At 56.9% G+C, this 16419-nt stretch overlaps 1 protein-coding gene across 1 annotated transcript in view; it reads right to left on the reverse strand.

Annotated features, from left to right (window-relative positions):
- Positions 1-16419, reverse strand: part of CMIP (c-Maf inducing protein) — a 235308-nt gene that overhangs the window by 77669 nt on the left and 141220 nt on the right. Inside the window, exons 2-3 of the mRNA XM_047834680.1 lie at positions 14287-14412; positions 2369-2419 (exon numbers count right to left, since the gene is read on the reverse strand). Coding sequence (XP_047690636.1) covers positions 2369-2419; positions 14287-14412 — 177 coding nt within the window. The remainder of the gene's footprint in view (positions 1-2368; positions 2420-14286; positions 14413-16419) is intronic.

Below are 16419 nucleotides of genomic sequence, written 5' to 3' on the forward strand. Positions count from 1 at the left end.
TACCTAAATTATTGGAGTGGGGGCAACTGTCAAAGGAGGAAAACTGCCAGGGTCTTATACACACCTAAGTCACAAGCGAATGCTTATACAGGGAGAACAAACGTCCCCATCAACCACTTCACGAACGGGCTGCACACTGCCCGGCATTTACCAGTTCCTTGAAACTCTGACTTGGGTTTCCTGGACGCTTTGGGGGTTTGTTTGTTTTTGTTTTTGTTTTTGTTTTTAATTTAACAACCACAAAGAAACCAAACACCACTAACATTGAGTGCAGACATCCAGATTTTCCTGGAAACTGCTAGAAGCTCAGGGGTCCTCACTTTTGTACTTGTTTAATCAATCGCCTAAATCCCACATGTAATCCTTCATGTTTAAATTTCACGTTTCAAGATTGTCACTTTCCGATCATCTTTCTAAGCCAGTCGGTGTCCCGAAATTCAGCTTTCTATGCCCACCTTCTTAGTTAGCCCTTGTAGCTGCACACTACTCACGAATTCCCCAAGCACTGCCTCTCAGGTGTTCCCACAGGCCACAGACGACAGTTAAAGAAAATGCAGACTGGGACAAGGCAGGAAGCAGAGCTCTGTGGACTACCACTAAAAACAGCCAGCCGCTCCCTTGACATTGATCTTGGCCACCTTTGCAACGAGGCATTTTCCCAACCTGTCCAGGGGGCAGTTTGTCTCCAAGTGCTTCCTGCCCCTTCCTGAGCTAGGACAAAACAAGGTAATCACCTACTGAGTTTTCCGCTCACATGGAAAACACATACAGAGAACAGAATGGGGCAGAGGCCAGGCAGCCGTTGTGTGTGGCAGTGAAATGGCCTCTTCCTTCAGGTAGGCCCCCTGACCACACTACCCCTGTTATCTTCCCTGCCCCTGGAATGCTCTGGCATTCAACTCCCAGATGGCCCCCTGCAGGTCCTGACGTAAGCCCTGCCTGTCTTGGGACACGTGGGGCCGCAGAGAGCCAGGCCCCAGGGACGCGGGGTAATCTCGCTGGGGAAACGGAGGTCTCAGCAGCACCTGCCGACGCTGTGAGCAGGAATGTGCCACTCTGCCTTCCTAGCTGCAGTCTGCTGCCTTCTGCCTACGTTCGCCAAGCTGTGGGCATGAGAGAGACCTAGAGGAGAACCCCGCCTCTAGCCCTGACCAGCTATGGGAGTGGGGCCAGCCTGGCCTCACCTTCCCCATCCATAAAATGGGAGCAGCGATGGGAATCAGCCTTATAAGGCTGTGGCAAGGGTGAGATGGTCACGAGGAGCCTAGCACACAGTAGGTGCTCAATAAATTCTCGTCCCTTCCCTCCCTTGGAGACTTGCATTGAGTTTCCAAGACTGTCACACAGCACAAAGCAAGTGGCCCTGCAGCTGTCAGCAGGGAGAGGAGGGGAGTGACCCTCTTTAGGGCCAGGAATGTAATTCTGCAGGGTGGTATTTCCGTCCTTGGTCCGGCTGTGATGAGCGTCCCTCTAGAGGCACGGGAGGAATTCCGAGTGTCCCCTCGGTCATCCCAACATGGCACGAGGCCTTAAACTCTGCACAGGGCCGGCCACTCATCCTCAGCGGCTCCCCGGCTCACTGTGAAGACGACAGCTCAGGACGTGCCCCGGTCATCGCGGCCCTACCCTGCTGGCTCTGTGAGGCCACAGGACTGTCACGGCTTGTTCTAAACTAAAATTATCAGAAGGCGCGAGAGCCAGGGAGGCGGGGTGTTAAGTAAGGCGCTGACTGCATGTTCCACACGGGGGAGCACAAAGGGGACTCCCCGGGGGGCTGGGAGGACCCTTCTCAGCAGATCTGGCCCCTGGGTCTCGAAAGTGACGAGCAGAGGACTGATTTCCTTATGTGCTAAAAGGCTCTGGACCATCCTATGCAGAGCTCGAACCGGAAAACTGGGCCAAAGAACCAGGTAACGGACAGGAAGTGAAGAGCGGGGAGAATGGCTGAGTGGTGGACTCCCTGGAAAACTTACGTTTGGAGCAACCTTCCGAAGTTACTTTGAACCCAGAGCCCTGAGACCCTGAGCCTGCCTCACCCAGCCCCTCAGGCGGGCCCCTGTTCTGAAAGCAAGCCCTTCTGTGGTCCTTTTGGAAGCAGGCCCAACGCTCTAAAGCTCCTGAGCAAAGTCAATGGCCAACGGGGCAGGAATGCCTTTTCGGCACCGCAGGGAGAAAGGCACCGGACGTCAGAGGGAGAAGGGGGAGACGCTTTCGTGCACTGGAGGGATGCTCCCGGGCTGAGCTGTCTGGAAGGCAGGAGGCGTCTGCCCTCACGCCTCCGGGTAACAGACGAGCTTTGATTTGAGCCGGCAGGAGGCTGCCCGAGACGAGGCGGCCGCCCGAAAGCAGCCACCGAGTCAGGACTTACCTTCCACTGCAGAGAATGGAACCACTGGTCTCTCAGGTAGCTGTTGGCAGCCTGCAACGACAAGAACAGGACAGCAAGGTCCGGTCACCGGCTTGCAGCATGTCAGGGCACTACTGCGCGGGCCCCAGGCTGCCCCGTCCAGCAGGCTCTGCCCTGCGGCCCGAGCACAGGGACCCACCCAGCTGAACCTTTCGGGTGCAAAAACCGAAACAGAAGTGGCAACCGGGGGGACTTTTCTGAAATGAGTCATCACTGCCGCTGCGTGCTTACAATTTGCTGGGTATAAGTGACTCCACACACCGGCTGCTTGAAGAGCTTTCACTGCACACGTATCTTGACTTCATTAGGATCACGGGAGGGGCCGGGGCGAGTGGAGAGAGGCACGGTGGTAGGAGCAGATCGGGTGCCTCCTTTCCACCAGGCACTGCTCCAGGCACCCGGCGCCTGTTATTCACGCGTTCTGTCATCAGCCCTCACAATAGCCCTGTGAGGTGGCTACGCCCATTTCACAGGGGGAGAAACTGAGTCTCTGATGTCTCACATCAACTAAGTACATTCAAACCCAGGCAGGCTGGCTTCAGAGCCTGTGGGTTTATGAACCTCTTGCAACCACAGAAAGTCATGGGAGAGAGCGCCTGGCCTTCAACTCAGGTGGACTCGAGTTAAAAATCACTGTGCAGGGAGCAAAATCTTCCCAGAGGTGCACCACCCTAGTTCGCAGACCTTGGCAACTGGGCCTGGATTTTCTTCTCCGTAAAACGGGGCCACTAACCCTATCTTGCAGGAATGCTGTGAGGATTGGGAAGGATTCCTGTAAGGTGCACAGAATCGGGCCTAGCACATAGTACGTGCTCACAGAGAAACACAGCCTCTGTCGTTACTGTCATCACTAATCCCTCTCAAGTGAATCGTGGCCCGAGGAAGGCCCTGCAATTGTCACGCTGCTGTGGCTCTCACCCCCGGTTCCAGCACGGCTCTGGGTGATAACAGCAATATTTATGGCTCATTTAATGTGCACCAGACACAGTGCTAAGGTCTATGCGTGGACTGGCTTGTTTGGTCCTGGCCAGTCTACCCTGGGAAGTCGGGACCGTCAGCATCGTCACCCCTACGGTACAAACGAGGAAACTGAGGCTCAGGGAGGTTAAGAACGTTCCCACAGGCTCACAGGGAGTAGGTGTGGGACCAGGACTTGAACCCAGGCAGTCTGACTCATGCTGTAAACCACAAAGTTTCTGGCATTCCAAGTTTTCCAGTCACCATCCCTAAGGGCAGAAATGCAGTGTCTGTTCTCGCCTGACCCCGCAGCCCTCTGTTCTAAGTTGACCCTGACTTTCATGGTCCCAGGACTCTCACAAAGGCTGGAGCTTCTTTCCAAGTATGAAAGTCCAACTTCTGTTCCCAGTCTGCATGGACATATACACACACACACACACACGCACAAGCGGGTACAACTTTGGGTCACCCTCTGTCAAGGGGATCCAGGTGCCCTACCCAGATCCTCGATGGGGCATCAGTGGCTTGCCCAGGGCACAGTTTGGGGAAATCTCTGGGCTTGAATAAACGAATCTGTTCCGTGGCCAGTGCGGGAGGGTAAGGGTACCAGGTCCCCGTGTGCAAACTCAGAGACTGGCAGACTGATACCAGCCTGTGGACACAAGGCAAGTTGGCATCTCTGCCCTGAGTGGGAGTGGGCCGGGGGACACCTTCCGTGTGATTCAGAGACCTCTGCGGTGGCCGAGTCTCCAAGAGACCTGGGTTCAAGTTCCCTGAACACACAGAGCCTTTGTCACCTGACTGGGGAGGTGATGGCCAAAGGGGAGTCTCACGGGACCAGCAGCACCCCGGAGGGTCTGTGGCTGACTCACCTCCCATCAGTGCTGACCTAGCTCTGTGGTCTTGTGACACTTCTTGTTCATTAGGATGAAAAAATACACCCCATGCTCAGGGAGAGCGACGCAAAGATCCCCAACAATGAGATAATCCACGCAAAACGCTTACTTAGCTCAGCGCCTGGCACGTGTAGACACTTTACAAACAGCACCGATCAGGATCCGTGCAGCCACGGCCTGTGGGGTGCTGATAAACGTGGAACAACAGGCTTGCAGAATAGAAAAGCCCTGATCACAGCATGTGCCACCTTCTGTGCTGTAAACGATCCCACTGTGGCTGCTTCCACACCACAAGGAGGGAAATCCCTGGACCACGGTTGGGAAGAGACGCGTTGGATCCGCTCTCAGGGGCCGGTCCCGGCCGGTGTGAGCCTACCCGGCACACGCCCAGCCCACAACCATCTCTGGGCTTCTTAACACACCCAAGTTGGCCAGAGAGAGGGGCAGGTGCGGGAGGCCAAATACAGGAGCCCCAGAGATGGTCCACATGCTTGTCCTTGCAAAGGCCTCACCTTAGGTGGCAAATGGGCTTTGCTAAGATTTGAGGAAGTTAAGGACCTTGAAATGGGGAGGTCATTCTGCGTTCTCTGGGTGAGTCAATGTCATCAGAAAGGTCCTTACAAGAGGGAGGCTGGAGGTCAGAGAGAAGAGACAGAAACAGAGGTTGGAGCGATGCGGCCACAAGCTAAGGGTCACAGCCAGCCTCTGAAGCTGGAAAAGGCACGGAAAGCTATTCTCCCAAGAGCTTCCGCAAGGCTCTAGCCCTGCTGACATCTTGATTTTGGCCCAGTGGCCCTGTGCTGGACTTCTGGCCTCCAGAACTAGAAACAAACAAGTACTAAATTTGTGTTGTCTGAACCGCTAAAGGTGTGGTAATGTGTGACAGCAGCAGTAGAAAACCGGTGTGGGAGGCATGGATAGTTAGTGCTCATAGGGGCTGCTCTGTTGGTCCTGGGGGTGCACAGTGGGCCCGGGCAATGCCCATAAGGTGTCACTGGTTGGACTGAATGACTAAGTGAATGAGCTCCTTGAGGGCAGAGTCCTTTTAAAAACATTTTTTTTTTTATTTTGAGGGAGAGCGGTGTGTGTGGGGGGAGAGAGAGAGAGACAGACAGTGAGTCTCTGAGAAGGAGAATCTCAAGCAGACTCCACACTGAGCACAGGGCCCGGCTTAGGGCTCCATCCCACGACCCTGCGATCATGACCTGGGCCAAAATCGAGAGCCAGATGCTCAACCAACTGAGCCATCCAGGTGCCCTGAGGGCAGAGCCTTATGCCCAAATCCCCCGTGCTGATTAGCAGTCCCGGGTACCACTGCGGGGCTGGCTGCACAAGAATGAATGAACATGCACACAAAGCAGGAGGTGAGAAAGCAGAGCAGTGGTAGGAAGCACTAGATAGTGACTCCCTTTCTGTGCCTCGGCCGCCAAATCGAACACAGACCTGGTCTCCCCGTGACCAGGCCCAGCCCTTCCCATTCTGGGAACCACCCCAGCACGCAAGCTCCTGTTGGGGATTTTTAAGGTGGCGGGGGGGGGGGGGGGGCGCCCCTCCCTTGGTTGACTGTGAGGAGCAGGTGATCCAGGCCGCGTCAGTCGCGTCGGTCAGAAGCCCCTGCCCAGGACTCTGGGTCTTGAGCCAAGCAATGTGGGGATGAAGGGGTTAAGAATTCATCATGAGGCAGAGGGGTGTCTTCCGCTAAAGGCAAACCCTAGGCTGGGTGGGGCACGGTGCTACCACCTGCCTCAGCCTGTTCTCCAGGCTCCCGTCAATCCTTCCAGTATATTCCTTTTCTGCTGGAGACGCCCTGAGTCCATCTTGCCTGCTTACGTCCAAGAGCCCTGACTGACCCACAAGGCACCAGTGGACACTTGTTCCTTCTCAAAAACGCATGTTCCAAAGCATTTTCTCTCCAGCTGTTCATCCAGAAGGCGCTGGCCAGCCCCGGAGCGGCAGCTTCCCCTGCTTCCACCACGAGCCCTCCTCTCCCACCCCCCAGGTGGTCTGGCTCTGCCCGACCTCGACCTCCACCTCGACGTGCCTGGCCTGCTGCTAAGCAGAGATAGCTGTGCACGTTTCCTCCCCTGCCCTGGTGCCTGGGGCCGCGTCCCCAGGTCTCCGTTGGGTCTGCTGTGTCCTGTTTGACAGCAGCCTTGCGGTCTAGAAGGGGAAGAAGGTTCCTTCAGCGACACAACCCCATCTCACCTGCCCTGCTCACCTCCCCTCTCGGCCTGATCTTTCTGGCAGAACCCCCTGCATGTTCCAAGTCCCTCCTCACGTGGGAGAGCCCCCGCGCCTGCCCACACCCAGCTTCCCAGCTGCCTCCATCATCCGTGAGCATCTCAGCTGGAGGAGGTCAGAGTCACGTTCTGGAAAAAACGCAGGTGTGGGTTCAGTGGAGCAGTTGGTGGATCCCAGCTGAAAACAGCTGTGTGACCCTGGACCACCCCGCCTGTACCGTGGACCCGGGGAGCCTGCCTCCCCAAGGCACGGGGCTGAACTGAGACGCACAGGGCAGGAACCCCGGCTGATGTCACCTACCAGGCACCGAGCAAACTGCTCTGCACACCTCACTCTGAGGCGAGGCCTGGAGGCTCCGAGCAGGTGGGAGGGCCCTGCCACCCGCCTGGGCGCTGACCCAGCCCGACCCCTGACCACACCATCGCCCTCGCTGCTACAGCTTGTCTGGCACGTGCCCCTTCTCTGTCCTCCGCACCCCTCGCCCCCTCCAGCACTTTGGCTGGGACCACGCTCCCCACCCTCCTCCCGCCACTCTCAGAGCCCCATCCCGCCCACGGGACTGGGAAAGGAGACAGAGTCCCGTCGGATTAACTGCCACCTCCCCGGTGAAGCCGGGGTCACCAAGTTCGCCGAGTGGACTCATGACACGGGGGCAAATGCTGGAGGTGCCATCTGGTTCCGGGCCTCCACTCCAGGGGGGCAGAGACAGCAGACGTCCCCCACCCCACCCGCTGGGCTCATCATTCCCCAGCGCAACCGGGAGGAGAGGTGGCCACAGCCCTCGCTGTGCCCTCTGGGCTGGCTGCACTTTGGAGGAAGACAGAGGCCGTGGCTACGTTCGTCCATCGTAACAAATGAGGCTCTTTGAACTGGAGGCTCAAAGGGATTTCAAGGATCACCCATTCAGGAGTTCTTGGTTTTGGGGCGGATTTATGGGAATCTGAATCCCTCTGAGAACCTGAAACAAGCTGCAGAATCACACCCAAGTACAGTGCACATGTGTCCACTGCACAGACATGCAGGTGCACGCAAAGACACCCACAGACACACCCACCCACCCACCCACCCCCCCCCGACACACACACGCACACGCACACAGAGGCAGTTTTGGAAGACACCACGGGCCGTAGGTTAGGGACCCAATTCTAGCCCAGCCCATCCCTTCCTGCCATGCTTCTGATGAGTAAACTGAGGCCCGGACTTGCTGTGGTCTTATCAGCATCCTCCCGCAAAGTGTCCAGCTCTCCTCCCAGCACGTGGCAGGTACTCGGAGCCACGGGGCTGGCCGTGGCCAACCCAAGTGCGAGTGGATGTGACCTGCGTCGCTTCCAGTGGAGCCTCTACGAGCCAGCACGCTACTTAGCAGGTTAAAACCAGGAACGTGCCAGACGGCACCGGCTCCATGAGCAGTACTCCCCGCTGACCCACAACGGACACGTGGCCCGAGTGAGAAAAAGTCCTTCGCTGTTTTGAGCCACTGAGAAGCTGGGGCTGCTTTGCCACGGCAGCAGAACCGAGCATGAGCCGGCTTGCTTGGCTTCTCATGTAGCTTTCACACCGGACACACATCCTACCGGGAACACTCTGCCTTCCTCCTCCCTCAGGGCCCGCTGCGCTACGCACCCTTCAGTTCTGCCCTGAATTCCTCTCCCCCCTTTCCCTTTCCCTCGCCATCCCGGACCACCTCAGGCGGTGGACGCTCACCTAACTGCCCTACCCTGCCCTGCGAGTGCTGATCTCATCGTTCTTCTCTCTCTCCAGGCCGCGAGCTCCATGAGGTCAGCAACCATGTCTGATTTACTCACTACTGCGTCCGCAAAACCCAGAGAAATGTCTGTTAAATGAAAGATTGGCTGGGATGTTGGATGGATGACTGGATGGACACGCGGATGCATGGATGACGGATGGGTAGACGGGTGGACGGACAGATACATAAATGGATTGGGTGGGTGGAGAGTTAGATGGATGGGTGAAGCACGACCCGTCCTGCTCGTTGGAAGAAAATCTCATGTGCAGTCAGGCTTCAAAAGAACTACTCAGTCTTGATCCCGTCTCTTCCCCAAGGTGTATCTGATCGGGACTAAAAAAGAGTCACGGCGGTCTTTCCCCGAAAACCTCCTATGACCAGGCACAGTGCTAAGTATTTTACATGCAGTAACGCTGGTCCTCACAACAGCCAAGGAGGCAGGTCCTACAACTCCAGCTCACAGACAAGATCAGTGCCCTGGAGAGGTTACTGCTGCTCGTCCAAGGCCGCACAGGCTGCCCGCCCCCAACACGAGAGCCATGTGTCTGGGCTCCAGCAGGCTTGCAGGAACTGGGCTGGGGAATCAGAAGGCATTATGCCTGGTGAAAGGGGGGGAGGAAGGACTCGGCTCGGGTTCCAATCCCCACGTCGCAAACAAGAGAAGGGGCCAGAACTTTCCTCCCGAAGAGGGGCGGCGCATCTCTCACTGATGGAGCCGGGGAGCGTGGGCCACGAACTGCTCCTTCTTCTGGTTTGTCTGGTTTCGAAGAAGGATGGATGCTGCTCGGGGCGCGGGGCGGGGGGATGTCCGGGATCCCGACATATCACCTCTAAGTGCCTCCCAATGGAAAGGAGAGGTCCACTCTGGACTGGGCTGTACGTGGCCCGGAGGAGAGGGTGAGTTTCTGCACAGGGTTTCTATACTGCTGTATGGGCAGCTGAGCCAGGACGACTTGGCCCCGTGGGACGCAGGGTACAGCTCAGAGTCCGGGGGGGGGGGGGGGGGGGTCACTGGATTCAAGCATGGGAAAGAGCCCCTGGAGGCAGGCAGGCCTGCTCAGGCCAGTGCTAATTTCTCCTAGCGATAAATCTTTCTAATACTGGAAGGGCCTCGTTCCAGGCAAATTCTGCCTAATTTCCTCTTCGAAAGTTGCCAAGTTCTCTCTCATTGTTGTATTGTCTCGAGAGGTGAGAAAAACAGCCAAGGGTGCACTGTGGGTGACTGTTCCCAAGTTCTCCTTCCTGGCCCAACTTCTTAGGGAAAAAACAGCACGTGCTTTTCAGACCGGAAAGCTCTTTCTCACTGGCTTCCAGTAAGAAGGGAACCCACCCTGTCCCTGCCCCTGACGCCTGGCCTCTGGAGATCCTCTTGTGAGAAGAGCCGGTCTCTGAGACCATCGGGAGACGAGAGTCTCTTTGTTCTGGTTCCGCCTGGACCCTGTTTTAGGAGCAGGGGGCTCCTGTCTACTTCTCACGGATGGGCAGAAACCCAACTGCAAGGCAGAAATCCCCAGATGATGGGCGCCCCAGGGCTCTTTAATGCTGGCTACCCCACCCCACAGGCCAGCAAGGAGCCCCCCCGCCCTGGACGCTTTCATTGCACCGTTTATGTTCTTATGTAGTTACTTCCTCACAATGAAACATCAGCACAAAGGGCATTAAGGGGGGAAAGAAGATAAATAGGCCCTTTCTGCACCCGGGGATTCTAATAACATGGCATTAGGGAGCTCATGCTGAAAAACACAAAGCTTCCAGAAAGACACCAACTGGACAAGGCTGGGAGGCTGGTGCCTTTGTCTGGGGATTCGACCTGCTGGCTCTCTGCGCTGGGAGAAGGCGCGGTTGCCAGAGATCGTCTCTTAACCTTCCCTGAACTCGGATAGGTCAGCTCCCAGAGGTCTGAGTGAGGCACCGATTCAAATTCTAACAAAGCAGCTTTGTCAGGAGGTCCCTGGGAGAGAGACGGAGGTTGGAGAGGGAGGAACAGAGGGAGGAGGAGACACAGAGGCAGTTAAGTCAAGACGCACGGAGAGAAGGGCCTGGGGTGGAGAGAGGCTTGGGATGGAGAAAGACATCAGACAAAAAAACAACAAAAAAAAACCAAACTGTAAGAGAAGCAGAGAGTGAAATATAGCGAGAGAAAGGGAGACACGGGGAGAAGAGAAAGTGTCAGAGAGAGACAGAGGAAAACAGATTCACGTGGGTGCGAGAACCCGAAAGAGAGACCAAGAGCGAGAGCCTGGCAGGCGAGGGTGGGGACCCCTGCAACCCCAACATCACCCCACGGGAGGGAACAGCCATGCACATGAAGCAGGACGTGACCCTCTTCAGAGCTGCTGGAACAGGCCAGACCCTCCAGCCTTGTGAGGTTACTTCCTCTGGCAGGGAGGCGGTGCGTGGAGCACGGGGCCGCAACGAGAAGTTCCAGGGTCCAGCCCCATGCAGCACTTCCATCATTCTGCGATGACGGAAACGGTCTTTATCTGCACCGTCCAAGCAGCAGCCGCTAGGTCCGTGTGCTATCGAGCATGGACCGTGGATCTGCATTCTCAACTTGATTCAGTAAATTAAAATGCAGACAACCCAGTGTGGCTAGTGGCTGCCGGCGGAAGGCACCACTGGGGAGGGGGGGGGGCATTTCACCCTCTGCCTGCCCTGTGGCCAGGGGCGCCCAGACCCAGACAAAGCTGCTCCAGGCGGCCTTGCCCCCTGAGCACAGCGGGCTGCGTCCTGGTCCTTCCTGCACGCACGGCAGGGAGGACTGCTCAGTCATGCCACAGCTCCGGGTCCCATCACACAAACCGGGACAAACCCAAAGAAGGCTCCTGCAGACTGTGTCGACAGCACGCGAGGAGCGCCGCCCTGGGGCTTCAGGTACCTTCCAGCCCAAAGCCCATCTCCAAGATGACTCGGAACCCACTTATGTAACAAGGCGGCCACACACCACCCATGAATCTGTGGGGGGGGGGGGAGGGCGATGATGAGAAGGAAGCAAGGTGGAAGCTGATGGAAACGGCAGAGGGAGAGGCTGAGGTGGGGGGGGGGGGTTGCACCCACCTGGGCTCCCCGAGTAATGGGGTGGAGGGCCATGTGTGAGTCCCGCTCTCCTGCTCCAGCCTCTGTCCACCGGAGCTGGGGGGAGGGGGGGCAGCGAGCAAGGGGGGTGCTGGTGCAGGCCCGCCTGTCGGCTCGGCAGGGGGAGCTCTGACGCGAGGCCACGGCCGGACGCAGCCCCAGCCAGGCGAGTCATAACCGCCGGCCGGCAGCCACGGCCTGGGTTAAAGGGACACTCCACTGCCCAGCAACCCACATCCCTCTAAGCCTCCCTGCCCCTCCACCCCTGGGCGAGCGGCATTCGGGCCTTCCTTGGGGGGACGCCGGCCCCTCCAGCCCCAGGAACGATGCGACCCTCCTGCCGGTCAAGCAGCAGCCACTACACAGCCCAGGAGATTGGGGCTCAGGGCCCTCCCCACTCTAGCTGGACTACTTCAAGGTTTCCCTCCCTCCTGCCTCCCTCTGATGCTCCCTCTCTGTCCTGCAACTAGACTGATCCCTCCACTGTCCCTTCCAACCCGTAAGAGCTTTCCATGGCTCCCCAGTGCCCTCGGAACATAGCCTTGGCTTCTTCACTCGGCTAATAAGACCCATAGAGTCTGGCAGTGACCCAAGAGCTCTGGACACCATCCACAGGGCCCTAAACCTGCCTCCCCCTCTCTTCCAGGGCAGCAAACACCCCCTCTCACATTCATGCTTTGCACCCGCATTCCCTCTGCCCCGAGAGTGTGCCCCCCCATCCTGGCACACTCCTACTCATCCCTCTATGCCCCACTATAACGTCGCCACCCCTGGGGAGCCTTCTCTGGCCCCCCCAGGCCGAGGGAGTCAGTCCCTGCCCTCCGGGATGTGCCTCTATTTTAGCTGTTATCTCTGTAGTCACGTGTTTAGAGCTCGGTCTCCCCAGAGAGCCCCACAACTCTTCGAGGATGGGGCCAAGGGGCTCATTTACTTTCCTCCCCCAGCACAGGGGGCAGGCCGGCTCGGTGCTCTGTGAGACAGTAGGATTTTCTCTGTACCCCTCTTCTCCAGCTTTCCACAGGATGCTATTACTGTCCCCACCCCCCGAATGTCCCACCGCTGCTCAGGTCCCAGCCCAAGGGAGCCGGAAGTGGCTGCCCCCAGACTCCAGATGGCAGCTGTCAGAGGGGCCGGAAAGACAGACAGGAGAGTTCTGCTGGCTGGGCTGGGGGGGGTGGGGAGGAGGGAAAAGGTGAGGGCAGGTAGAAGAAAGACAGCCAAGTGCAGAGGGCGCCAGAACTGAGAAGAAAACGGACGGGCGGCCATGGTGTTGGTGTCCTCCAAGGGATGACCGTAAAGAAGAGGATTTTTCTAAAGAATTAGCTGTTAGAGTCAGCTTGTTGAGCTCAGCATTCCTCAGAGGCCAGACCATGTGCCTCTCGCCCTCAATGTTGTTACACAATCTAGTGGCCGCTTTGGAAATGCGTTTTAGGGAACATCTCTTCAGGCTCAGGGCAGATCTCCCTGGAGTGACAGAGTTAGAAAGAATATGTTCCTAAAAGAAGGGCCTGTTCTCCCAAAGACAAGAGAATGAATTCTCTCTAGATGAGCACTTTCTGACTCGGGGTCCCTGCCGGAGGCTGGGACGGCTCTGCCCGAAACGACACAGGACACATCGCAGTATACATTGCTGCAAATTTTTCAGCCACGATTCCTTGCCTGGTGGACCCACTTCTCCCGGACCACAAGGTCCTGGAAGGGCCATGAGAGTACAGAGCCCCCTATGGTCAAGGCTGGGTATGTAACCTAGGGTGGGGCCATCCCTGGGATGTAGGGGACTACAGCAGGGCCAGTCAGAATCTTCTAGATTTTACCGAATGGTACTGGAAGAAAAATGGGCTCTCACATTTTTAAGGACAGAAGTCCCTCTTTCCCGGGGTGCCTGGGGGGCTCAGTCGGTTAAGCAACCGACTCTTGATTTTGGCTCAGGTCGTGATCTCACGGTTCATGAGTTGCAGCCCTGAGGCGGGCTCTCTGCTGGCAGTGAGGAGCCTGCTTGGGATCCTCTCTCCTTCCCTCTCTGCCCGTCCCCTGCTCATGCACCCACGTGTATGCTCTCTCTCAAATAAATAAATAAACTTAAAAAAAAAAAAAAGCCCATTTTTCTCATGCATGGAGAAACCATCCCTGACAATGAAGCCAATGCACAGAAAGAGAGCCAGGAAATGGAAACAGAGAGAGTCCCTGAATACTATTATCACTTGGCTCCTGGATCAAGCTATGCCTGAAGGCCTCTCTTAGACTTCCCAGTTACTTGAACACAATTACAGCATCAAATTCTTTTCGCTTCAGAGAGTTTGAATGTTTGTATCATTTCCAAACAACAGCCCTGACCGATACGCACAAAATGCACCCTTTTCCAAGGAGACAGCTCTGGGGGGCTCAGTCGGTTGACCTTTGATTTTGGCTCAGGTCATGATCCCGGGGCTGTGGGAGGGAGTCCCGCATCAGGCTCTGGGCTGATTAAGACTCTCTCCCTCTGCCCCTGTCTACTGCTCGTGGTGTGCACGCTCCCAATCTCTCTCTCTCTCTCTCAAAGGACAAAAAAAAGACTGAGACCGACGAGAAGAACCTCCTCCTCACTTGAAGTAGAGCAAAAGGTGGCATGTGTTGCTTACTATGGCCTTCTAAGGCCTAAAAACATGCCTTTGTGCCTCAGTTACCTCATCTGTAAAATGGAGATCAAAAGACCCATTTCTCAGGTTTGTGGCGAGAAAGAAAAGTGTAAGACATAAGGTTCCTGGGCTGCAATGGGCAGGCGGTAGGAGCTCAGTCTGTGCACATTCCCTGCTCGTCTCCCAGAGAGGGCCCCACGGTTTATACCTTCCTTATGCTGGAGAAGAATGTGCCCTAAGCTAAATAACCTTCCCTCCTGGGAGCTGGCCGTCTCCTCTGAGGGAAAGCGGAGTGCGAGAGCGCGGAGGGGGCAGAGGAAACTGCTTGTTCATGTTTGTCTCTCCTACCTGCAGTAAGACTGTTCCCCCAGGGATTGTGAGCTGTAAACAGTACTTCGGGGCATTCTCCCAGGACAGCAGCTGAACGTCTTCAATAGCGCTGTAGGAGACCGAGTTTTCCATGTACCCAGTTGGCTGCAGCAAAAAGAAAAAAAGAAAAAGAGAGAGAGAAGACACACATTGGTTACAAGATCAGGCACAGTATCCATGCCTCAAAGGAGGTTCCAGAAAACATCCTCCCGCGCCTCCCCCCCCTCCCCCATTCTGGCAACAGGCAAACCGAGTTGGTACAGACACGGGGCGACTCTGGAGACCAAAGGAACTCCGTCTTTCCTAGCATCCCAGCTGGCAGGAGGGGGCTGCAGTGGAAACTCGCCCCCGTGTTTGGAGCTGTAGAGTCGGGACCAGACTGGGGGCACCTTAAGGGCAAAGCCTGTACCCTGTTCCTCTGGGCGTTCACGGGGCCCAGCACAGGGCAGAGCCTGGGTCCCTCCAGCCCTCACTGTGTCCAAGCCACTGCCTTCTCCTGCCCAGAATGCAGTCATAGACCCCCTTCTATTTCCCGGTCTCATCTCCCCACCCAGATATGCACTCTCCACTCGAGACCCAGGGCCACATTCCAAGTCGACGAACTGTATCCCCCTATTCCCTGTCCAGTGTCCTTCCACAGCTCCCGGTGGCCCAAGCACGAATCCCACGTGCCCCTCCACCCCTGCCAGGCTCTTTCCTCCAGCCGCACCCACTTTCTCTTCTCCGTCGGCCCTCCCCAATGGCCCACCCGGTGGCACCACACAGTTAGCCTGCCCTTTGTCCCCAAACGGTTGTGGCCCAATCCCTGGCATCTCCTCCTCCACTGTCCAGGCCTCAGCTCCACAGGTCTTCTGGGGGGCCTGCTACCCCCCAGACCCTAAAGTCCACCTGGCCACATCCTTCCCTGTGCCCTCGGCGCTCCGCGCACCCCATTGAATCACTGTGGACGTCTACCATATGTCATCTACTGATGCCTGCCTCCTGGCCAGGCTGCAGCTCCGTAAGGTCAGCCCCATGTCTGTCTTGCTCCCTGCCCTCTCTCCACAGAGCCTGGCACGTGGCAAGGGCTCAACAATTTGTGTCGAAAGGAAGAACTGGAACAGCTTTCGTCGGTCAATGCTGGGGTGAGGGCAGGGAGAGAGAAACTCACAGCCGCTCACTACTCTCTGAGGGAGCTCCCCTGTCACGGAGAGAAGGCACCAGGAGCCAAGGGGATGCACTGGTCACCAGGTACCAGCAGCGTCCTTATCGCCCTGACCCCAGGAAGCCATACTTTAGCAGAGCCAGAGGCAAGCGTAGCTTAGCTGAGAAGGCAGAATGTGACGGCTGACACGTCCCCAGCCGTGACGCGCGCCAAGCGAGGTCTCCTTCCATCCTCACAACGGCCCCGTGGAGCAGGTGCCAGGGCCAACCCACCGCACGATGAGGAACCTGAGGTGTCACATGACTTGCCCAAGGTAGGCCAGCTGGGACGGGGGCTGGCCAGGGCCGAAACGAGCTGGTGACTCAGGAATCGGTGCCCTAACTCCCCACTGAGCTGCACACAGGAGGGGGCGCAATGTAAAACCCATGGCCTGACGAGTTCATTCTACCATCGGGATTTAGGACCGCCACGAGGTTTTAAATTTCCATTTCTGTCTGCCCATGTTGAGATGCAGTGGTGGTGGTGGAGAGGGCTGAGGGCACAGGCTGCGGCAAATTTCCCTGATATGATCGGTCACCGGGCTCAGGAAGGGAGAGAGGTTGATCAATACATTCGTTCTTTCATTCATTCATTTACTCATTCACTCATCTGACGTATTCGTTGGGCATCTATTACGTTATACGCCCATATGCCGGGTGCTGGAGATACAGCAGGGGATGAGACAGGAGCCCAGGGGGGCAAGGAGATAACAAACCAAATACACAGATAAACAGCAGGTGCTGCACCAAGAATCCAAGAGGGTGCGCTCACAGGGGCTAAGAGCTGCGGTGCCCCGTGCCCCGGAGAGGTGGAGCAGAAGTACGCCCCGGAGCTCGGAGCTCGTGGCCAGTGCAAAGGCCCAGGCGTGGGAACGAGCTGGGCGTGTTCAGGGAGGAGACTGCCCAAGGGAGGAAGGCCACTCCCAGAGG

Source organism: Prionailurus viverrinus, chromosome E2 (genome assembly GCF_022837055.1).
Source record: "Prionailurus viverrinus isolate Anna chromosome E2, UM_Priviv_1.0, whole genome shotgun sequence".
NCBI classification, from domain to species: domain Eukaryota; kingdom Metazoa; phylum Chordata; class Mammalia; order Carnivora; family Felidae; genus Prionailurus; species Prionailurus viverrinus.